Source organism: Schistocerca gregaria, chromosome 4 (assembly GCF_023897955.1).
Source record: "Schistocerca gregaria isolate iqSchGreg1 chromosome 4, iqSchGreg1.2, whole genome shotgun sequence".
Classification (NCBI taxonomy): domain Eukaryota; kingdom Metazoa; phylum Arthropoda; class Insecta; order Orthoptera; family Acrididae; genus Schistocerca; species Schistocerca gregaria.
The window spans coordinates 117,325,059-117,345,917 of NC_064923.1; the positions used below are offsets into that span (position 1 = coordinate 117,325,059).

A 20,859-nucleotide genomic window follows, 5' to 3' on the forward strand; every position below is an offset into this window, starting at 1 on the left:
CACCAACATGCGGGATACCGTCAGTCTGACTCCAAAACCATATTGTGGGGTGGTTCTTTACGCAGAAGGAAACAATGGGCGAGCCTAGTACGACCAATACATAGACAGCATAAAGCAGTGAACTCCTTACAAAAGGAGCGGAAGGAAGAGCACCAAAGTGCAATAGTCTACTTGATCTTATGGAGTTTATTACTGAGAGGAGTAGCGCACCAGATGTCATTCCACTTTTGGGGAAATAGAGATTTGACATAAATCTGCATATCTGCAGCTAGAGTTATGGAAGGGAATGAAAGATGAGCATCAGCTTCTCTAGCCAAACAGTCAGCCAGTTCATTCCCCGAGATACCCACATGACTTGGGACCCAGAGAAAGAAAACTGAGCAGAGGCCATGGCCAAGGGAGGAGAGAAGATTATGGCTAGCAGAGACCAAAGAATGATGGGAGGAGGAGGCTGCTCATTGAGTTGGTGCTTATTAAAACACTATGGAGGGAGGCTTGAGTAATAAAATGGATGGTCCTGGTAATGGCTAGCAACTCTGCTGTGAACACTTACATGATTCTGGCAATAAATTGTGGTCAAAGCCAGGAGGAGATGTGAAAGCATATCCCGTTTTATCTATCGTCTTAGAACCATCAGTGTAGAAGGCGATAGCAAGGATAGAATATACAAGATGCCAGAAGACCATAGAGAGGATGGAGACCTTAGGACCCTGGAATAGGTCAGTCCTAATCCGTAGTCAAGGCACCATCCAAGGGGAGTGAGAGAGGAAATACACGGGGCACTTTTCAGTGAGTGGAGATGGAGATAACGGCAGAGGGAATTGAGACACATTCCAAACGGTAATGGGATCAAGTAATTTCAGAGTGGAAGGAGCCACTGAGCCATAAATCTGACTTCAACATTCTTGTCTGGACAAGACCAGAGTGTACGGTAAAGATGGAGAAGAGTACCATGGTCTGCAACCCAAGATGTGATGGCAAGGAGACAGAGAACATTAAGCTTTGCATGCACATAGTCTTCAGGTGATGAAGTGTAGCAACCATGTCAGCTTTTTATAAAGTATAAGGCCCAAGAAATGGGACTGTATTGCAACTTCGAGGAGCTGGTCACCTAAATAAAGTTCTGGATTGGGGTGTACTGTGGGTCCATGACAAAAATATATAACCACGTTTTGGAAGGAGAAAATTGGAAGCCATTGGAGACAACCCACACAGAGATACATTGGATGGCGCCTTGGAGCTGGCACTCAGCAGGCGCTACCGAATGGGAGCTGCACCAAATACAAAAATCATCAATATACAACATTGATGGCTATGAGTAAGAGTGTGACACTTAACAAAGAACCCTGTGGGATACTGTTCTCCTGAATCCGATGGGTGCTGAGTGAAGTGCCAACTCGAAACCAGAAGAACCGGTGAGATAAAAACTTACGAATAAAATTGGAAGGCGTCCGTGAAAGCCCCAGTCATGGAGGGATCTAAATGCAATAGCGGCAAGCCATGTCGTGTGCCCTATGTAGGTCAAAGAAGACCACGACAAGGTGCCAACGGTTAGTAACAGACTGTCAGATTGCAGTTTCCGATCTGAGGAAATAGTCAGTTAGAGATCGTCCTTCCTGAAAGCCACACTGATACGGAGACAAAAGGCCCCGCAATTCGAGTACCCAACATAATTGGAAGCTAACCATTCTCTCAAGCAGTTTACAAAATATGTTCAACAGGCTAATTGGGCGGTAGCTGTTGAGAGACGTTGGGTTCTTTCCAGGCTTAAGGACAGGGATATCTACACTGTCTTGTCATTGTAAGGGGAAGTCACCCTTGAGCCAAATGCAGTTGAAGACTCTGAGTAGATAGTTCCTCTATGTAATGCCCAAGTGTTGGATCATCTGGTTGTGGATGTGTCATGTAAAGAGGTAAGAGCCTGCAAGAATTCCCATTCAGTGAAAGATTCATTATAGGGTTCAGCTTGGCGAGAGTTGAAACAGAGGGGGTCTGTTCAATTCAGTGTTTGTGTTGGAGAAAAGTAGCAGGATAGGAAGAGGACACCAATGCTGTCGCAAAGTGTGTCGCGATGTGTTCGACAAGGCCAATGGATCAGCAGACAGAGCATCTTGGAGGATAAGCCCCTGGACAGTTGACTGTCACTGGTGGCCCGGAAGGTTACAGAGCTTGGACCAGACCTGTGGTGAAGAGCTATACATCTCCAGGGAGGATACATAGTGCTCCCAGCACTCCTTTTTACTCCACTTAATATGATAATGAGCCTTAGCATGGAGACACTTAAAAGCAGGGAGAATGTTCTGAGAAGGATGTTGTTTAAATTGCTGCATTGCCCGTCAGCTGTCCTGCACAGCGACTGCTACATCCTTGGTCCACAACGGTACCGCTAGATACAAATCAAAGTCTGTAGTAAGTTGGACAAGTAGAAGTCCCCTATCCCATGAAGTGGCACTCCCCCCCCCCCCCCCCCCAGAGGCTGAAGTCACTAAGGAGAAGATAAGGGGCCGGAGTTGCTTTATTAAGGGTAAACAGTTCAACATAAGGAAATGGCCTACCTGTAGAGAGGTAGACATTGCAAATGGTGATTGCCAGAGTCGTCTACACTCTAACTGCTATTGCTTTCAGGTTGGTACGACGGGGATCCAGTCACTAAAGACATTGGTGCAAACCAAAGTACAGACCCAACCAGACGCTATGCCGAGGCCGGCACAGATCCAAAAAAATGCCCAATGACATGAAATGTTGGAGAGTGGTTGTCATGAAAGTACGTTTCTTGAAGAGCAAGACAGAAAAAAGAGCAGGAGGAAACAAGGCATTGTATTTCCAGGAGGTGACGATAATATCCGTTGCAATTCCACTGGACTACCATGTGCTGAGAGTCCAGATGAGACATAAAGAAACTGAAGAGAGGTCATGTCACTTGGTCAGTGGTTGTCACCAATGAGGATGGGGTGACATCCATAAAAGGTCTTGATTCAGGATGAGGTGGAGGGGGCAGAGCCCTTCAGGAAACCAGGGAAGCCATGTCCTTTCACTTGTGCTGCTGCTGCTTCTCCCTCAGAGAGAGGGGAGAGGCATTATCAGTAAGAGAATAGGTGGCAGTGATGTTGGGATCAGACAGAGTGAGTAGCTTTGGGGCCCTCAGGGTGCAGGTCTCTCCTCTGGCCTGAGGGTGCAAGCTGTGTGTGCTGAGAATGCCAGGAAGGGTTGTTCCAAGATGGAGCCCCATCCCTAGTAGGAGCCAGAGAAGACGATGTCTTCCCTGGCCGAGGAGGAGGAGGAGTTCCTGGAGGGGAAGGGATGGGAGCTGCCAAGGGTGAGGAAAAGGGAAGGAGGGCACAATGGGGGTTAGGGGGAGGGGTGAGGAGGGGCAGATGTAACTGAGGCAAAGGTAGAGGGCAGATTTACATGGTGAAGTCTGTCAAACTTCTTCCGAGCCTCAAAGTAGCTGAGACAATCATGGATTTTTATTCCCTGAATTCCTTTTTCCTTCTTGTACACTGGACACTACACTGGATAATAATTCAAATCCCAAAGAAAGCAGGTGTCGACAGGTGTGAAAATTACTGAACTATCAGTTTAATAAGTCACAGCTGCAAAATACTGACACAAATTCTTTAAAGATGAATGGAAAAGCTGGTAGAAGCCAACATTGGGGAAGATCAGCTTGGATTCAGTAGAAATGTTGGAACACGTGAGGCAATACTGACCCTACGACTTATCTTAGGAGACAGATTAAGGAAAGGCAACCCTAAGTTTCTAAAATTTGTAGACTTAGAGAAAGCTTTTGACAATGTTGACTAGAATACTCTCTTTCAAATTCTGAAAGTGGCAGAGTAAGTCAAATACAGAGAGCGAAAGGCTATTTAAAAAATGTTCCGAAACCAGATTGCAGTTATAAGAGTTGAGCGGCCTGAAAGGGAAGCAGTGGTTGGGAAGAGAAAGAGACAGGGTTGTAGCCTATCCCTGATGTTATTCAATTTTTATATTGAAGAAAGAGTAAAGGAAACAAAAGAAAAATTTGGAATAGGAATTAAAATGCATGGAGAAGAAATAAAAACTTTGAGGTTTGCCAATGACATTGTAATTCTGTCAGATACAGCAAAGGACCTGGAAGAGCTGTTGAATGAAATGGGCCGTGTCTTCAAAGGATATAAGACAAACATCAACAAAGGCAAATGAGGTTAATGGAATGTATTCGAATTAAATCAGGTGATACTGAGGGAATTAGAGTAGGAAAATTAGGAAATGAGATACTTAAACTAGTAGATGAGTTTTGCTATTTAGGGAGCAAAATAATTGACGATGGTCGAAGTGGAGAGAATATAAAATGTAGACCGGCAATGGCAAGAAAAGCGTGTCCGAAGAAGAGAAATTTGCTAACATCAAGTATAGATTTAAGTTTAGGTAATTCTTTTCTAAAAGTATTTGTATGGAGTGTAGCCTTGCATGGTGGTGAAACATGGACAACAAATTGTTTAAACAAGAAGAGAATAGAAGCTTTCGAAACATGGTGCTATATAAGACTGCTTAAGATTAGATGGGTAGATCACATAACTAATGAGGGGGTACTGAACAGAACTGGGGAGAACAGAAATTTGTGGCACAACTTGACTAAAAGAAGGGATTGGTTGGTAGGACACGTTCTAAGGCATCAAGGGATCACCAAGTTGGTATCGGAGGGCAGCATGGAGGGTAAAAATCTTAGAGGAAGACCAAGAGATGAATACATTAAGCAGATTCAGAAGGATGTAGGGTGCAGTAGTTACTTGGAGATGAAGAAGCTTGGAAAGGATAGAGTAGCATGGAGAGCTGCATCTAACCAGTCTGTGGACTTAAGATCACAACAACAACAACAACAACAACAACACTGGACACACTGGTGAGTGGGGAGAATGGAGACCAGAGCAGTTTACACATTTAGGCAGTGGGGTGCAACGACAAGAGGGCAGCCACAGTCACCACAGATGGAAGTGGCATCACATCACAAGGACATGTGGCTGAACTTGAGGCAATGAAAGCAACACACAGAAGGTGAAATGTACGGTTTCACGTTGCATCTGTACACCATTACCTTGACCTTCTTGGGCAAGGTATCCCCCTCAAATGCAATGATGAAAGCACCATTGTCTACACGATGGTCCTTAGGGCTGTTCTGGACATGCTAAATGAAATGAATGCCATGTTGTTCCAGATTAGCTGTAAGTTCATCATCGACCTGGAGGTGAAGGTCCCTATGGAAAATTACATCCTGTGTCATATTGAGTGGCTTGTGAGGAACAATTGTCACGAGGCTGTCTCCTAAACGGTCGCAAGCACAGAGGGAAGCTGACTGGCAGAAGTTGTCTTTATAAGGAGAGAGCCAGATCTCATCTTGGTTAATGATTCAACTTCACTGAACTTGTCCTCAGCATGACCCACAAAGAAAAGGGGTTTGGTGGTGGCAAAAGTCTCCCCATTGGTGCTGAGACAGGTCAGGAAGCTGGAAAGAGTTTTGCCCCCCAAGCCAGCAGGCCTGGACCTCCTCGCAGAGTGTATCGAAGGAGGGTAAGGCCAGGAAGGCAGAAACAGGAACTGAGACAGAACTGTGTTGACGAAGCAGTAGAGTGGCCAGAGAGTTTAACACATTTCATGTGGCAAATGTCCGTCCTAGTACCACACACTCTGAACAGGGGCTCGCCTCGTGGGTGTCATCCAGTCACAGCAGTGGCTGGCTGGCAGGACGGTCGTTGCCGGAAGTTTCGACACCCCAAAAAGATGGGCAACCACCCCTAGGCTTGCACAAGGTGTTCACAGTGCAAGTACCAGGAGTGTGATCGCTGTGTTGTTAGGGGGCTCAGCCAGATGGGTACACAACAGCCCCACTACACGGACTGGCTATCGAGCTGGAGCCCTAGCAAGGAGGCCAAAGAGCTTTGGTGGGGAGGGAGGGGAAGGGGGAAAAGGAAGAGGGACAAGGAAAGGGGGGAGGGGGAGGAACCCACGGGGAAGGTGCTAGGGAGGGAGTTCTTCCCCATCTGGCTCACACTCCAGATTTCAAATTTGGAGATGGAGATCAAATCCCTGAGGGGGTAAAAAGCTGAAAAGAAGGAGGAAAAAGCAACCAAAACCGCAAGACGTAGCAAAGTCATGAGGATAGTTGGGCCAACATAAAGATGCACACCAAGAGAAGGAAAGAAAGGAGCAAAGGGAAAGGAAGAAGGTAAAGTAGCCCGGAAAAGAATAAAGGCTGCAATACCTCACAGACCCATGTGCGCCACACGTATACCCAACAAAGAGCTGAGGGCAACCTGGGGGGGGGGGGGCAACTTTTGAGCCAGCAAGGGTAAGTAAAGACATAAATTGACAAAAAATGTAAGGACTTCTTTATTTTTAAACATGTGAGTAAAAATCTTAAGTACTAACATCAATGAACTGTTTTTAGATGGAGAAAGCAAGCCATGTGGTATATATGTTTCATTAATACCACTGATGTTATTTTATTTCAGTAAAACAAAACACATTTGGTGACAAAAATATCCATTTCACTGAAGTCGCAAGACAGATTTAAAATATCTTCGCCTCAGAAAAGATAGGCGTCTTGAAAGAAGTGTATAAGGCAGGGAAGAGTTATGTAAACCAACACTATAGGTGACTGCCAATAAAATGTTGGTTCTACTATGTTTGTTAGTGTCGGTTATTATCCACTGGTTATGTCTACTATTTTACAGGTATTGTGTTGTTTTTCTTTCAAGAGATACTTGAGTACATAGCGTACAAACTGCCAGTCACTGCCACAACTTTCTTCCTCTTAGCATCCATATTTTATAATACGTAAACTACTTTTGAAGTGTCAAAATGTATTAGAATAAATAAAATGTCTATAAAAGACAGCATTCTACAACATACTTGCGGTGAGACTGTCACAGCTACTAAAATCCATTGCCCATGACCTCTGGCCAGCTGAGGAGCACTGCAGTCCTGAGTCCATGGATAAACCATGAAAATCTGCCACATTATGCCACACAAACATACTTGGCCAGCAGGCAGATCGGTGAGACTAGACACGGTGGACTGGGACTGCACATTAGTGGGAAATGACAGGCTTCAGATTGGCAGGCCCGATCTGTTACAGATACCCACAGAAATGGCCAGCGGTTTTGACCCATCAGCTATTTACACGCCACAGACACCATGTTGTTGAAATGAGACCACTGTGATCAATCCATGCAACAGATAACTTGCATGAATACTCTGAGAATCAGTACTAATGAGGATAGGTAGAAACTCACCGTAAAGATGATCACTGAGCCACAGACAGGCACATACAAAAACAGCCAAGCTCTCTCAACTAAATTTTTGGCCACAGTCTTTGTCAGAAAACGAGAGCACGCACACATTCCCACAATCACTCAGAAATCATGCACACATGACAGCTGTCTCCAACTGCTGTATCAACAATCTCTGAGAATCAGGTCCAAACAAACCACTCCTCACACTTCCCTGTCTCTTGACAGCAGCTGCTAGGCTAGCAGCAAGAAGTGGTGACAGCACTGACTGCAAGCTGAGGGGAGTGGTAGAAATGGAAGAAGCAGTAAGAATGAGGGAGTAGGAAGTGGCTCATGTACTCAGCTGCACCCTGCCAGCTAAGAGCATGACACCTCAGTAAACAAACCAATTAATCTACTGCGACAAAAGTGAGATTTCTCCAGAGTGTTTTTCAAATTTCCCTGACACATTTGAAATTCCCTAATTTCCAGAACTTGTGGCAACCCTGTTATAGCAACAGTCAACAGTAACAATGACACATCATAAAAGTCGGTGCCAAATTACTGGCTTGTTATGCCTGTTGCACACTACAAGCCCATCAACATTATGGTCTGCTGCAAGACGTGATATGCGGTGGAGAAAGAAACTCAATCACTGACTTGATTCCTATCTCCTCAGTATATAACAAATTGACTTTGTGTTTCTCCAACAGGGAGAAACCAAACATAGTTTGTCTCATGACAGCAACATGAGCCTTTGTCTATTTAATACATTTACACAAAAAAATAAAAATGTCCAAGTTACTTAGTTCCTTTCTCCACCAACCTTGCTTCAATAAAATTTCAATGACAAAAACCGTATGCACTGGGTTATGTTGCAGTTAATCTGTTTTCAGTAAACCAAGAGCTGAAGCTTTCCACTACCCTTTTGCTAATCTTGTAATCCGCCAGATTTATCAATGGACCACTCAATATAATTATGCATGCATCCAGTGAGGTTGCTAGCCATGGTGAGGAAGGGTACATCAGCCAGTGCCAGATTATGCGGCACATTTGTGGGCTGTTGTGGACTGCCACACACTCATCAATCAGTAGATGTTTACAGCAAGCTCTCCAGTGTACCTGTTGACAACAAACCTGTGTGACGTGGTTTTCTCCTTGATTGTGATTTGGACTTCTTGTTACCTACCTACTGCATCTGGCCCCATGGGGTAGCCTGTCTGCCTAGTGTAGTACAGTTCTTGCAAACTGCTCAACCAACCACTGTGCTTTGGACAAATGAACTGACAGTAAATCGATTTGATGAGAGCACGGTTCATATTCGAGTGCTCGCCAGTCGAACCTATGAACACTGTTCTCCTGCTGACTAACACGTGAGTCGTTCATCAACCTTCGAAAGTAGTGTATCAACCAAGAGGTATCAACATACAGAAGCCCTTTGTTTTGTGTGTTTCTAGAAGAGTTAGGAATTATTTACTTTCTATGAATTATTTGTAAATATGTGTTTAATAAAATCTGAGGCACTGAAGAAGCAGACTTACAACAGCAAAATCATTACTTTACATCCCACATCTTCCACAGACACTTCTGTTATTTACAAATTTAACTTCTGATAACACCTGACATGTTAATTTTAGACTAGACACGCACATTAAGAAAAGAAAGATACCACACTCAAAGCCCAGGGCAACCCCATGTTACAGTTTCACACTCTGATTCAAATCTCTTTCCTGCTCATTGATACTGTACAAGTAGCTTATCTTTTTAATTCTATACCATTTCAGTCCCCAACCAAATTCGATAAAGTTCTAAAACATATGGTACATATAAAAGGTTTTTGGTAAATCAAAAATATGATATCCACTGTCAAATTAGTATTTAGTCCTACGAGTGCATCACACACAACAGAATGAATTGCATTTTCTGTTGATGCACCTTTCCTGACAGCAAGCCACATGTCTGGAAAATCACAAGAACCTAGATGTATTAGTACATCTAGTCTCAAAAAAATCCACAATCGACAAGGATATTTGCCTGTAATTGTCTACATTACTTCTCTTCCATTTTTTAAAGTGGCTTTATTAAAGAATGTTTCACATACAAAAGGCACATGATGTAAGTAGCATATTAATGTATGGTGCAGTTATTTTTGTTGTGTGTCTGTCTGTCTGCTTGTTACCCAACATCCCCTGTGTATAACCAGTAACAATATATCCTTATCATTCCATCCTGGATTTTCCACTATTACATTACTTTAATGAATGATTTATGTTTTGTCAATATACACAAAGATTTGTACCTTTAGTCTGTTTACTTCTGTTATTCTCAGGTAGCAAACAGGACATGTTTATGTCAAAGACAGCGTTGGAGAATATTCTGAATTTGTCTGTGTTGCTGATTACAAAATTTGGCATTACTAGAGACTAGGATTCCACCCATCTGCTTTGACCAATGTCGTCATCACCATGCCAAAACCCCCTTTATTGAGCATATGCAACATTTCGGAAAAAAAAATATATCATAACACCCACAAATATACAAATACTTTCAAAACCAATACACTGACTGAACCCAATGAAATCAGTGGGACAACTGTGAGAAAACAGGGGTTTCGGATGGGGACAAACTAAAAATTCAAGAATAGAAATACCGCCACCATTAGAGACACAACAATGGGGAAAAAATTACACTTGGAACTGCTAAAAAATAAAACAACAAAACCATATGAAACACACCATAAGATCACATTATCCCAACCTCCAGTTAACTTATATTACTCAACCCTAAACCAAGATATTAGTAATAACCCCCCCCCCCCCCCCCCACAACTACAAAAGCCAGTTTCCTGATCTCCAGTTCATCTATATAACTCAAATATAGACAAGATACCAACAAACCGTCCCCACAACAACAGTCAGTATCCCAATCTCCAATCACCTATGTAGCTCAACCGTAGACCAAAGTACCAACACAACACCCCCCCCCCCCACACACACACACACACACTCCCCCCAGCAACTAAATCCAGTATGACGATCTCCAGATCTGCTGGTAAAACTTTCGAGATGTGAGGTTGTGGTCCAAGAAACTCTTCTGTTCCTGACTTTTTGTTCAGGACTGTGCTGGACATCCTCAGAGGCACTACTACACTGAGTCACTGAGTCTTGCAGACTGACTGGTCGGACGTCCGTGAGTGACATAAATGCTGTAGGGAAGGGGGCATGGTCAAAGAAACGTGTGATGAGCAGAGATAACCCTTCTCAGAGAAAACTTAACTACCAGTTTTCATCTCACCAAAGATAAAACTGTCTAGCAATTCTGCAGAGCTATTGTTCATATGTTGGTAAGTTTCACTGCCCCCTCTTTCCTATTAAAATTATCCTGATGCTTATAAATTTCAATGGCTTCTCTACATAGTTGTGGGTAATAACTTGACATTGTAGACAAAATTTTTGTTTCAGAAAATTCACTTCGTGGTTTCCTGACTGCTCTGCTACAGCTAATTTCTCTACATTTCGTAGTCGGTAAAGACTTTTGTGCTCTTTTAGCTGTGTATTTATGCTCCTCTAGATAGTTCCAATATAAACTGTATCACATGTACACAGAATTTTGTATATCCACACATTAACAGAGGAGGGAGTTTTTTCCTTCACAGGTTGGAGTACTTATTTATCTTTGTTGGTCTGATGCCTGATGGCATGTTTCTGTAAAGCTTTACCGATCTGATTCATTAATATTTTAATAAAAGGGAGAGAAACTGTATTTTTCCATTGTTTCGGTTCACCCATGTCCTTCAGTCTTCTGTTCTATGGCCAAAAATTACTCGAAAGCCTACTTCAGATGTTTTATTTCAGTGTCCAGGTGTTCCAATGTGCACATCCATTCGGCTCTATCGACAAGGCTTTTAGCGACACCTCTCTTTTGTTGTGGATAATGATAGGAGTTTTTATGCAAATATTTGTCCGTACGTGTTACTTTCCAAAAAAATTGTTGTCACAAATTTCCATCAGACTGTCTCATAACATCCAAGAAAGATATTCTATTATCATTTTTCATTTTCATGGTGAACTGGATTTTTTGATTAATTTTATTCAGATGATCAAAGAATTCGTCCAAAGCCTTTCTACCATGGGACCAAACCACAAACATGTCATCTACAAACCGGTATCAGCTAGATGGTTTCGTATTTGCTTTGGCCAGAGTTGACTGTTCGAATTTTTCCATATAGAAATTAGTGATCGCAGGACCTAATGAGTTACCATTGCTACACCATCAAGTTGCTCATAAATGCATTATCCCACTGGAACTGACTTGAAGTACGGCAATTTCTAAAAAGAGCAGTCAAATCTCCTGGAGAATCATAGTGAATAAGGACAGTAGCCAGAATTAACCCTTCAAGTTTCTCTATAAAATGACACAAGTTTTTTATATATGAGGTAGTCATACAAGATGAAAAATGGATTCTGTTGACCGTAAGTTATAGAAACTGCATTTATTCCTTGCTAGTAAGGTACAGAGAGATCTGTGGAATAAAATAGATTACCTTACATTTACATCTATGAAAGCCGTGATGGAAACGACTACTAGTAGACATAAGAAAAGTTCGGAAAGTTACAAACTAATGTAGCAACTGTAAGCAATACGGTGATGTCTGATACTGTTATTAACAAGTCGGAGAGAGTATTATCTCAAGACGAGATTTCCGTCCTTGCAAAAGAAGGAAACTATCCTGTGACACATATGAGAGTACTAGTTGAGGATATTGTCGTGAATGTAGAAGCAGGTATAAGAAATGTTCCCAAGGAAACTGCAAATGCAATTTGAATTGAAACCACCATGGTTTTATGCGACAGTAGACCTTTGGAATTTAATTTAACGAAAGGTGAGAGGAAGGCTCTCAGAGATTTAAATGCAGATGAAGAGACAGTGGTTTTTCCTGCTGATAAAAGGAATGTTACTATTGTTATGAATATCGAGGATTATCAAAGAAAAATTTTGAACCTTTTAACGTCAGGACAGTACAAAAAACTTATGAAGGACCTTACAGCCAGGGTATTGAGGAAAATAAATAACTCATTAACAAATGCTCTCTCTGATCATGACACAGTTAGTCAAGATAAATGACATAGTGCCTTACAGTGTGGATACACTGCAGTGGAAGTCAGTTACAATCATTAATGACTACAGGGCAAATGTTTATAAGAGCAGTTTACAACAAACAACCTGGGATTAAATTTATAAAGAACCAAATACCAATATAAAATTTAACCTATTCCGTGATAAATTCATGTAAGTATTTCAAAATAACTTTCCACATAAGCTAATCAGAAGGGACATGGATCAGTAAGGGGATTAAAGTCTATTGTGAAAGGAAAAGGGAAATATATCTTTTGGCAAGAAAAAGTAGAGAACCTGCAGTAGTTGCACACTACAAAACTACTCAAAGTTACTAAGAAACGTTATAAAAAATCAAGAAGCATGCACATAATGTCAGAAATCAGTATGTCTGACAACAAAGTTAAGACAATATGGAATATAATGAAGCAAGACACACGACAACCAACCACAGAAGAGGATAACATTACTATGGAATTGAATGGAAGGCTTATAAATGGCAAGTCACAGGTAGCAAATGTACTTAAAAATCATTTCTTAAACATAGTAGAAAGCACAGGGACCAACAGTTCAAGAGAAATATCACAGCAATATGTTGAAGAAATAACTCTCATAAAATTACATCAATTGAATGTACAACCAACTTCTGACATTAAGAGGGTCATACATTCTCTCAAGAATAAAAGCTTTTCTGGTTTTGGTTGTGTTTCCAATAGAGTACTAAAGATTTGTTCCCGTATAATATGTATGGTATTGTCCGAAATATGTAATGCATCACTAACTCAAGGCATTTTTCCAGAGAGACTAAAATATGCCGTTATTAAACTCCTCTTTAAGAAACATGATAAGAGAGACATCAGTAACTACTGACCTATTTCACCGCTAACATCATTTTCCAAAATTTTTGAGAAGGTGATGTATTCTAGAATAGTATCTCACCTTGGCAACAATAATATCCTCAGCAAATCAAAGTTTGGGTTTCAGAAGGGTTGCTCTACTGATAATGCCATTTACATGTTCACACACGATATTACAAAAATTAAATAAAAAATGAACACTGGTAGGTATACTCCAACAAAAAATTAAGTTTTATGGGACTGATGGTATAATCAACCAATGGATCATGCCATATATAACCAAAAGAATGCAGAAAGATGACCTTAGTAGTAATTCAACCAACAGAATCCAGGGACATAATTCTGACTGGGGAGAAATCACATATGGGGTTCCCCAAGGCCCAATCTTAGGTCCACTAGTTTCTAATATATGTAAATGATCTGCCACCTAATGTACAACAAACAGAATTAGTTTTTTTGCAAATGACATCAGTATTGTAATCATTCCCAGTATACATACAGAAGTGGAAGAAATGGCGAACAAAGCTCTCACAAGTATCATTGACTGGTTTTCTGCAAATGGTTTCACCCTGAATTTCACAAAGACACATCAGTTCTGCACTTCTAGGGGCACTGCACCAGCGATAAATGTAACACATGGAGGTGAAATAAAACATATGGTGGAAACTCCAAAATTCCTAGGCGTCCTACTGATGAGAATTTAAAGTGGAAAAAACACATTTTGAAACTCCTAAAGCAACTTAGTTCAGCCACATTTGCACTTAGAATCACTGAAAATTTTGGGGAGACAAAAATCAGTAAGTTGACATATTTTGCTTATTTTCATTCAGTAATGTCATACGGAATAAAGTTCTGGGGCAACTCATCATTAAGAAAGAAGGTCTTCATTGCCCAAAAACGTGCTGTAAGAATAATATGTGGTGCTCACCCGCAGTCATCTTGTAGACATCTGTTTAAGGAGTGGGGCATTCTCACTAATGCTTCACAGTATATTTACTCCCTCATGAAGTCTGTTGTAAATAATCCACTACAGTTCAAAACAAACAATGAGGTACATAATTACGATAGTAGAAGGAAAAATGACATTCATTACTCAACATTAAAGTTGCATTTAGCACAGAAAGGGGTGCACAATGCTGCAACAAAAAAATTTTGACCACTTACCCAGTGATATAAAATGTCTAATAGACAGCAAGTTCGTAGTTGAAAATAAGCTGAGAAAGTTTCTTCTTGACAACTCCTTCTATTCTGTAGAAGAATTTCTATATTTGTAATGTGTAAAAGGTGGTGGATAGGTATTGCTAACCCAATCTATATATTTTTTTTCCCCAGGGGGAAAAAATAATTATATGGTGATGTTCAGAGTACAAATATGAAGGTCATTCAATAATTAAAGAGACAAATTGGTCTGGAGAAAACAGCAATTATTTTCACAAAACAATACTTTTCTACTTTTCAACATAATCCCCTTGAACATTTATGCACTTGTTCCAATGGGCTACAAGCTTTTTTATTTCGGGTGCAAAGAACTCTTTATCTTGATGTTTGAACCAATTTCCCTCAAACTTTTTCATATCCTTTATGTCCTGGAACCTCTTCCCACCTTCAGTGGAAATCATTAGGTGCTAAATCAAGACTGTAACAGGGATAAGGCAGTTCTTCCCAGCCCATTTTGTCAATGGTTTCACAGGTTAGTTGAGCAACATGAGGACATGCATTGTCTTGCTGCAGAAACACACCTCTCCTCTGAGATCTACATCTCTCTCTCATGGCTGGCTTCACCTTGTTTAAAAGCAAATTCAAGTAGTATTGGCTGTTCATTGTACACTGCTCTTTGAGATAATCACAAAAAACTGGTCCTTCAGCATTACAAAACACAGTCAACATGACTTTCCTGCTCATGCTTGGGTTTCCAATTTTCTCTTGACAGGTGAGTTGGGGTGCTTCCACTTTGTCTTTTTGATTCTGGCTCATAACAGTGAACCCAAGTTTCATTATAAGTTAATATTTTATTGAGGAGGTGCCCACTTTCTCTTTCATAATATTCCTTTAGTTCTGTGCACTCTCTCAACCTTGTTTCCTTGTGTAGCCACGTCAGCTCCTATGGGACCCATGTTGCACATGCTTTGAGGTACTTCAGCTTGTTATAGATAATGTTATGAACTATATCAGCACTAACTTGAACCTTATCAACTATAATTTCCACAATCACACAGCAGTCGGCATGAATAATGTCATGAATTCGACTTTCACGTGAGGTTGTTGAAACTGCAACTGGTCTGCCAGAACGGTGTTTGTCAGTCACTGAGTTGCAACCATTTTGAACTGCTCTATCCACTTGTAAAAATTTGCACTATTCATACAACCTTCACCATAAACTTTAGACATTCTATAGTATATTTTCACTGATTTCTTGCCTTCAACAAGTAAAAAACAAATAACAGAACGTAGTTCAACTAATGTGGACTTTTCAAGCAGATTCGCCATCTTGAAATGTATTTTCGAGGTAATAAACAAAACAATGTTGATGCATCAGTTGATCAGGGCTCATCCCAGTGATGCCAACTTAAAGCCATGAAAGTACCAAACTTGCCCTACTAGCAGTTTTTTCCTCAGACCAATTTCTCTCTTTCATTATTGCATAGCCCGTGTAGATGCACAAATTAATTTGCAATATGAATGTAAAATGACTCGTTCCAGATCATGACGATTTATTGTGCAAAATGATACATGGAACAAGAAAGTAACTAACTAACTAATCTGATTAAGTTTATTCAAAAAGAAGATAAAAGAGCTTTGTTGAAGAGCCAAGCCTTGTGTCCTAGACTGTATGGTGTACCCAAAATTCATAAAATAGTTTTTTGAGACCCATAGTTACTGCCATCAATTCTCCCATGTATGAATCATCAAGATACCTGGCAACTCATTTACAACCATATATTGGGAAAACTGACTCATATATAAAAGACTCGCATCCTTTTATTGAGAACCTTGAAGGATTAATTCTGGCTCCTGAAAATATTCCTGTAAGTTTTGACATAGTGTCCTTATTCACTACAATTCCAGTTAATGAAGTTATGATTTTTACAACGGATATTTTTCCAGGACATTTGACTTCTGCTTTTAGGCATTGCCTTGCTTCGAGTCAGTTCCAGTGGGATGGTGAATTTTATGAGCAACTTGATGATACAGCAATGGGTAACTCATTAGGTCCTACAATCACCAATTTCTCTATGGAGAAATTCGAACAATCAGCTATGGACAAAGCAAATACAAAATACAGCATGGCTAAAAGAGCACAAAAGTCTTTGCTGACTACGAAATATAGAGAAATGGGCTGTAGCAGAGCATGCTCTTCCGTCAGGAAACCATGAAGTGAAGTTTTCTGAAACAAAAATTTTACCTGCAATGTCAAATTATTATCCACAACTATGTAGAGAAGCCATTGTAATTTATAATCATCAGGATAATTTTAATAGGAAAGAGGATGCAATGAAACCTACCAACATATGGACAGCAGCTCTGTAGAATTGCTAGACAGTTTTATCTTTGACAAGATGAAAATCTGAAGATAAAAATTATCTCTGCTCATCATGTTACTTTAACCATGCCCCCTTTCCTACAGTATTTATGTTGCTCTCAGGCGTCCGACCAGTCAGTCGACAAGACTGAGTGGAAGAGCACCTCTGAGGATGACCAGCGGAAGAGCACTTCTGAGGATGACCAGCGCAGTCCTGCGTGAAACGTCAGGAACAGAAGTTTCTTGGACCACGACCTCACATCTTAAAAGGTTTACCAGCAGCTGTGTCGACTGGCTGTGAAAGCCTTCATTCTATAATCTCCAGATCACTTATATGGCTCAACTTTAGATCAGGCTATCAAAAACCACTCCCACCAGCACAAAACCCAGTATCCCACTCTCCAGCTTACCTATATACCTCAACACTACATCAGGATATGAATAACTACAAAAGCCAATATATCAATCTTTAGGTCACTTATATAGCTCCACCCTAGCCCAGGATAGCAATAACAACTCCCCCCCCCCCCCCCCCAGCAACTACAACAGCCAGTACACCAATCTCCAGTTCATCTATGTAACTCAACCCTAGAGTAAAGGTGCACTTACAGTGTTGGCAGTTTTCCTGTTGTGTGTTCCAGCTGGTAACTGTACGACCAGTGAATTATGGGAAGCGTACTTTAGGAATGATGAACTGGATACGACAATACAGCGGAACAAATGAGAAGACGAGAAACCTTGCAGGTGGATCATCGCGTTTTAATTAATCATGGGAGAATGTATAATAAACTATGTTTTGAATGAAAACATGAGAGAAGGTAAGTGGAACAATGTTTTCAATTAAATTCAATTAAAAGCACTGATCCCCTTACGAAGTGGTTACGCACATACCTAAGAGTTCAGTTTGGAATTTACAACATTGTTTTATGTCACAACATTCTGCACAATATATTCCATTGTGCCACCACATAATTTTGTACAGTCCACATCACGACGGCAATAGCACACTGAATGACACAACCGCCAGAGTGCACTACCTCTTCATAAACCATGCCCTCTACAAGAATATTTCACTTCCACTTCAAACACACACATCACATATCGATGATGTACAGTACACGTGAGGGCACAGAGCAGTTACATCACGGATGAAAGCAGATGGGTAGTGTCCTACAACCAAGTATACTGTAAAATATTTTTATTATTGTGTTTTTTTTTTCATTTTCAGAAATGAACTTCAATTATTTATTTCATCTATCCACTAAGTTTGTATGTCTTCCAAATACCTTGGACAAAAAATGGTTCAAATGGCTCTGAGCACTATGGGACTCAATTTCTGAGGTCATTAGTCCCCTAGAACTTAGAACTACTTAAACCTAACTAACCTAAGGACATCACACACATCCATGCCTGAGGCAGGATTCGAACCTGTGACCGTAGCAGTCTCGCGGTTCCAGACTGCAGCGCCTAGAACCGCACAGCCACTTCGGCCAGCCCCCTTGGACAGAAGATTAACACCTGTACTAATCACCAAACAGAAATAGGATACAGATTGCAGTTAGAATCAGCAACAGTTTGGCATGAAGATGTCATGCTGGAAGTCACCTGGAGTGACAGGAGTGTCACCGGAAATTTCAACACTGCTTCCATTAACAACAGAAGAAATGAAGTTAGAGTTTAGAATTCAAAACGTATTTTCAAAAAATTGTGGGAATGTTAATATTAGTTACTCGATCCTAAAATGAAACTAAAATCATATTTTGGTTCAATACCTGAACCACTGAAAAATGTTTATCTGAACTCGCAAACTAATAGCAGACCCAACAAAAATATGAAGTTTAGCATTACTGATGTGCTATTAACAGAGCTCAAAAAGGTAATCACTCCTAGTGTATGCTTGAAGAAACCATCTCAGCACGGAACGATCTCATAAAATGACAAATAATCCGCCAAGGTCCAGTTGTTGTTTGTTTTGTTAAGCAAATAAGTCATGGCCTGTGCCAATTCATCTCTCCATTAGCATAAGAATTCGAGCAATGGTCAATCTGAATAGGAAGTTTTACTTAATCCAATCTTTCACAAACTGTCAAAAGAATTGCTTCTTTTATTAGACTGTTGCTTCAAATTAATTATCCTTCACTCTCATATTTTTGAACCTGACAACCTCTTTCTTTCCACAAAACTGTTTCTCTCTATTTAAAATACTAGGATTTGCCATGCACTGAACCTTTAGCGCTGCAGTTTTTCAGTGGATTACTTATTTCTTTGGTACAAACTGACAGGCTGACCACAAAAACAGTTTATGTTACCGCTAGTGTTTTTGGTTTTGAGGTCGATTTTGAGATATGATTTTATTTTAGAAGAACCCGTTAAACATCACAGATAAATCTTTTCCTATATTTCCTTTATCCTTAAAGCCGATGACCAAATCTTGCTTTGTCAGAGATTGTTTCTAATTAAAAGTTTATGTCTTCTACATCGAAAATTGTGCCACGGCTTTATATCTATACATGGTATAGAAAAAGACGAGTAGGAGCTGTTGTTCTTCCTGCCAGCTGAACTAATGACTGTTGAATTAATAACCGAGTGAAAAAAATTTAAACACTGTATATTATAAACAGTTAAACACTGCTTCCTTGAACTAAACAGTTGTCCTAAGGTTTGGGGCAGTAAACAGAGGAACTAAAGGAGTTTCAAAACAAAGTGTGATTTCACCGTACGAGTGATAAATTAATTAATTAGTAAGAAAGGCAAACATACCATGTCCACTCCCATTGATGACTGCCTGGGCTGAGTGAACCTGAGAAGTGTTAGAAGACTTCAGTTCGTTCATTAGGTTGTCCAGATAAACCCAGAGAAGAGTTCGACAGAGCTTAAATGTTTGCCTCTCGTGAACGATGTTACTCGACGGTTAATTGTCAACTGCGAAAAGAATGGAAAGAATACATAATCCGACAATGTCTGTAAAGAACTCTAACAACAAGAAAATGCCCATCTATATGGACGTAATCGTTTAACACACTCAATTATTAGGGAAACATACCATTGGTCTGCTAAAAGTCACCAATGTAACTTCTACTAACAAGTATATTTTTGTGTATATTCGGCTTCCGTATAACAACACACCACACCAAGCTAAAGTCAAAGATTTTACCACTACTTTCCTGTACTCCCAGAGATGTTACACTTAAATCGATGCTATCATGATCGATTCAATTCCCCCCCCCCTACTCCGCATGCCAAAAAAAATTAACAAACAACAGTCTAACGTAACTATGGCACAACATAGTCAAGGTGGTTTCTAGGCATATCCACGCGCAATGGTCTGCTGCGCAAAGTATATGTACAAATGTCTATGCATGCCATAAATCACAACAAATGTGGCATGTTCACTTGAAATAAGTTTCAATCTACCAATCGCTCTCCATCTGTCGGTCTAGAAAAGAACAGTTTCAGTTCCAAGCGACTAGGCTGTTGCAACCTGAAAAGTTATTTCATTTAGCAGAAATTCGTAATGGAGAAAATTCTGTTACGGCTTGTGTTAGTCACATGTGTTGCAAAAAATACTTCAAACAAAATGCAAGAAACGGAAAGACCGATCAAAACTGTCTATATAAGACAGCTTAAGCGAAGGCAGTTTTGCACATAACTTTTATCCGCAAGATGGAGGACGAGCCAGACGGCTAGCTTGTTTACTTGCGGATAGATTTGGAAACACACAATTATGTTTTGACATTCATGATGACTTGTATAGTAATGAAAAATACTTGTACGAGGAGAGCAATTGCTCCACACCAGCACTTGACACTAATGTTAAGATCCCTGGAAACAGTAAGAAGCAACAAGGAGCAAGAATTCTCTACTAGACTTTCCAAACAAGCACTGAGTGAAATCATACATAACACTTATGAGGCTACATATGTTATCCCGAAGGAGGATTTCACGAAGGAAAATAATGTGCCGGTGTCTCAGTGTCTCAGCTGTGTGATATAGCAGTCCTTACAAGTTAGAAATAATATTTTCACAACTTTAGACCTGTTTCAAAATTAGTATATTCTTAGGAATTACAGGAATTGCCAACAAGCTGTAGTTTAATTTGTTTCTGGTGAAACGTCCCCTT

The 20,859-nt window shown here is 40.4% G+C and overlaps 1 protein-coding gene across 7 annotated transcripts in view; it reads right to left on the minus strand.

Moving 5' to 3' along the window:
- The window catches only part of LOC126266742 (mesoderm induction early response protein 1), a 169,232-nt gene extending 149,325 nt beyond the window's left edge, over positions 1 to 19,907 (minus strand). For 5 of the 7 annotated variants that reach the window (XM_049971238.1, XM_049971237.1, XM_049971236.1 and 2 more), the window contains exon 1: positions 19,500 to 19,656. Coding sequence is in view for 2 of the 7 variants with exons in the window: in XM_049971235.1 (XP_049827192.1) it covers positions 19,500 to 19,572 (73 nt within the window). In the remaining 5 variants the exon portion in view is untranslated. Of the gene's footprint in view, positions 1 to 19,499; positions 19,662 to 19,782 lie in introns of those variants that run through there. The other 2 variants (XM_049971235.1, XM_049971233.1) reach the window with 2 other exon arrangements.
- Between the last annotated feature and the right edge of the window lie 952 nt (positions 19,908 to 20,859).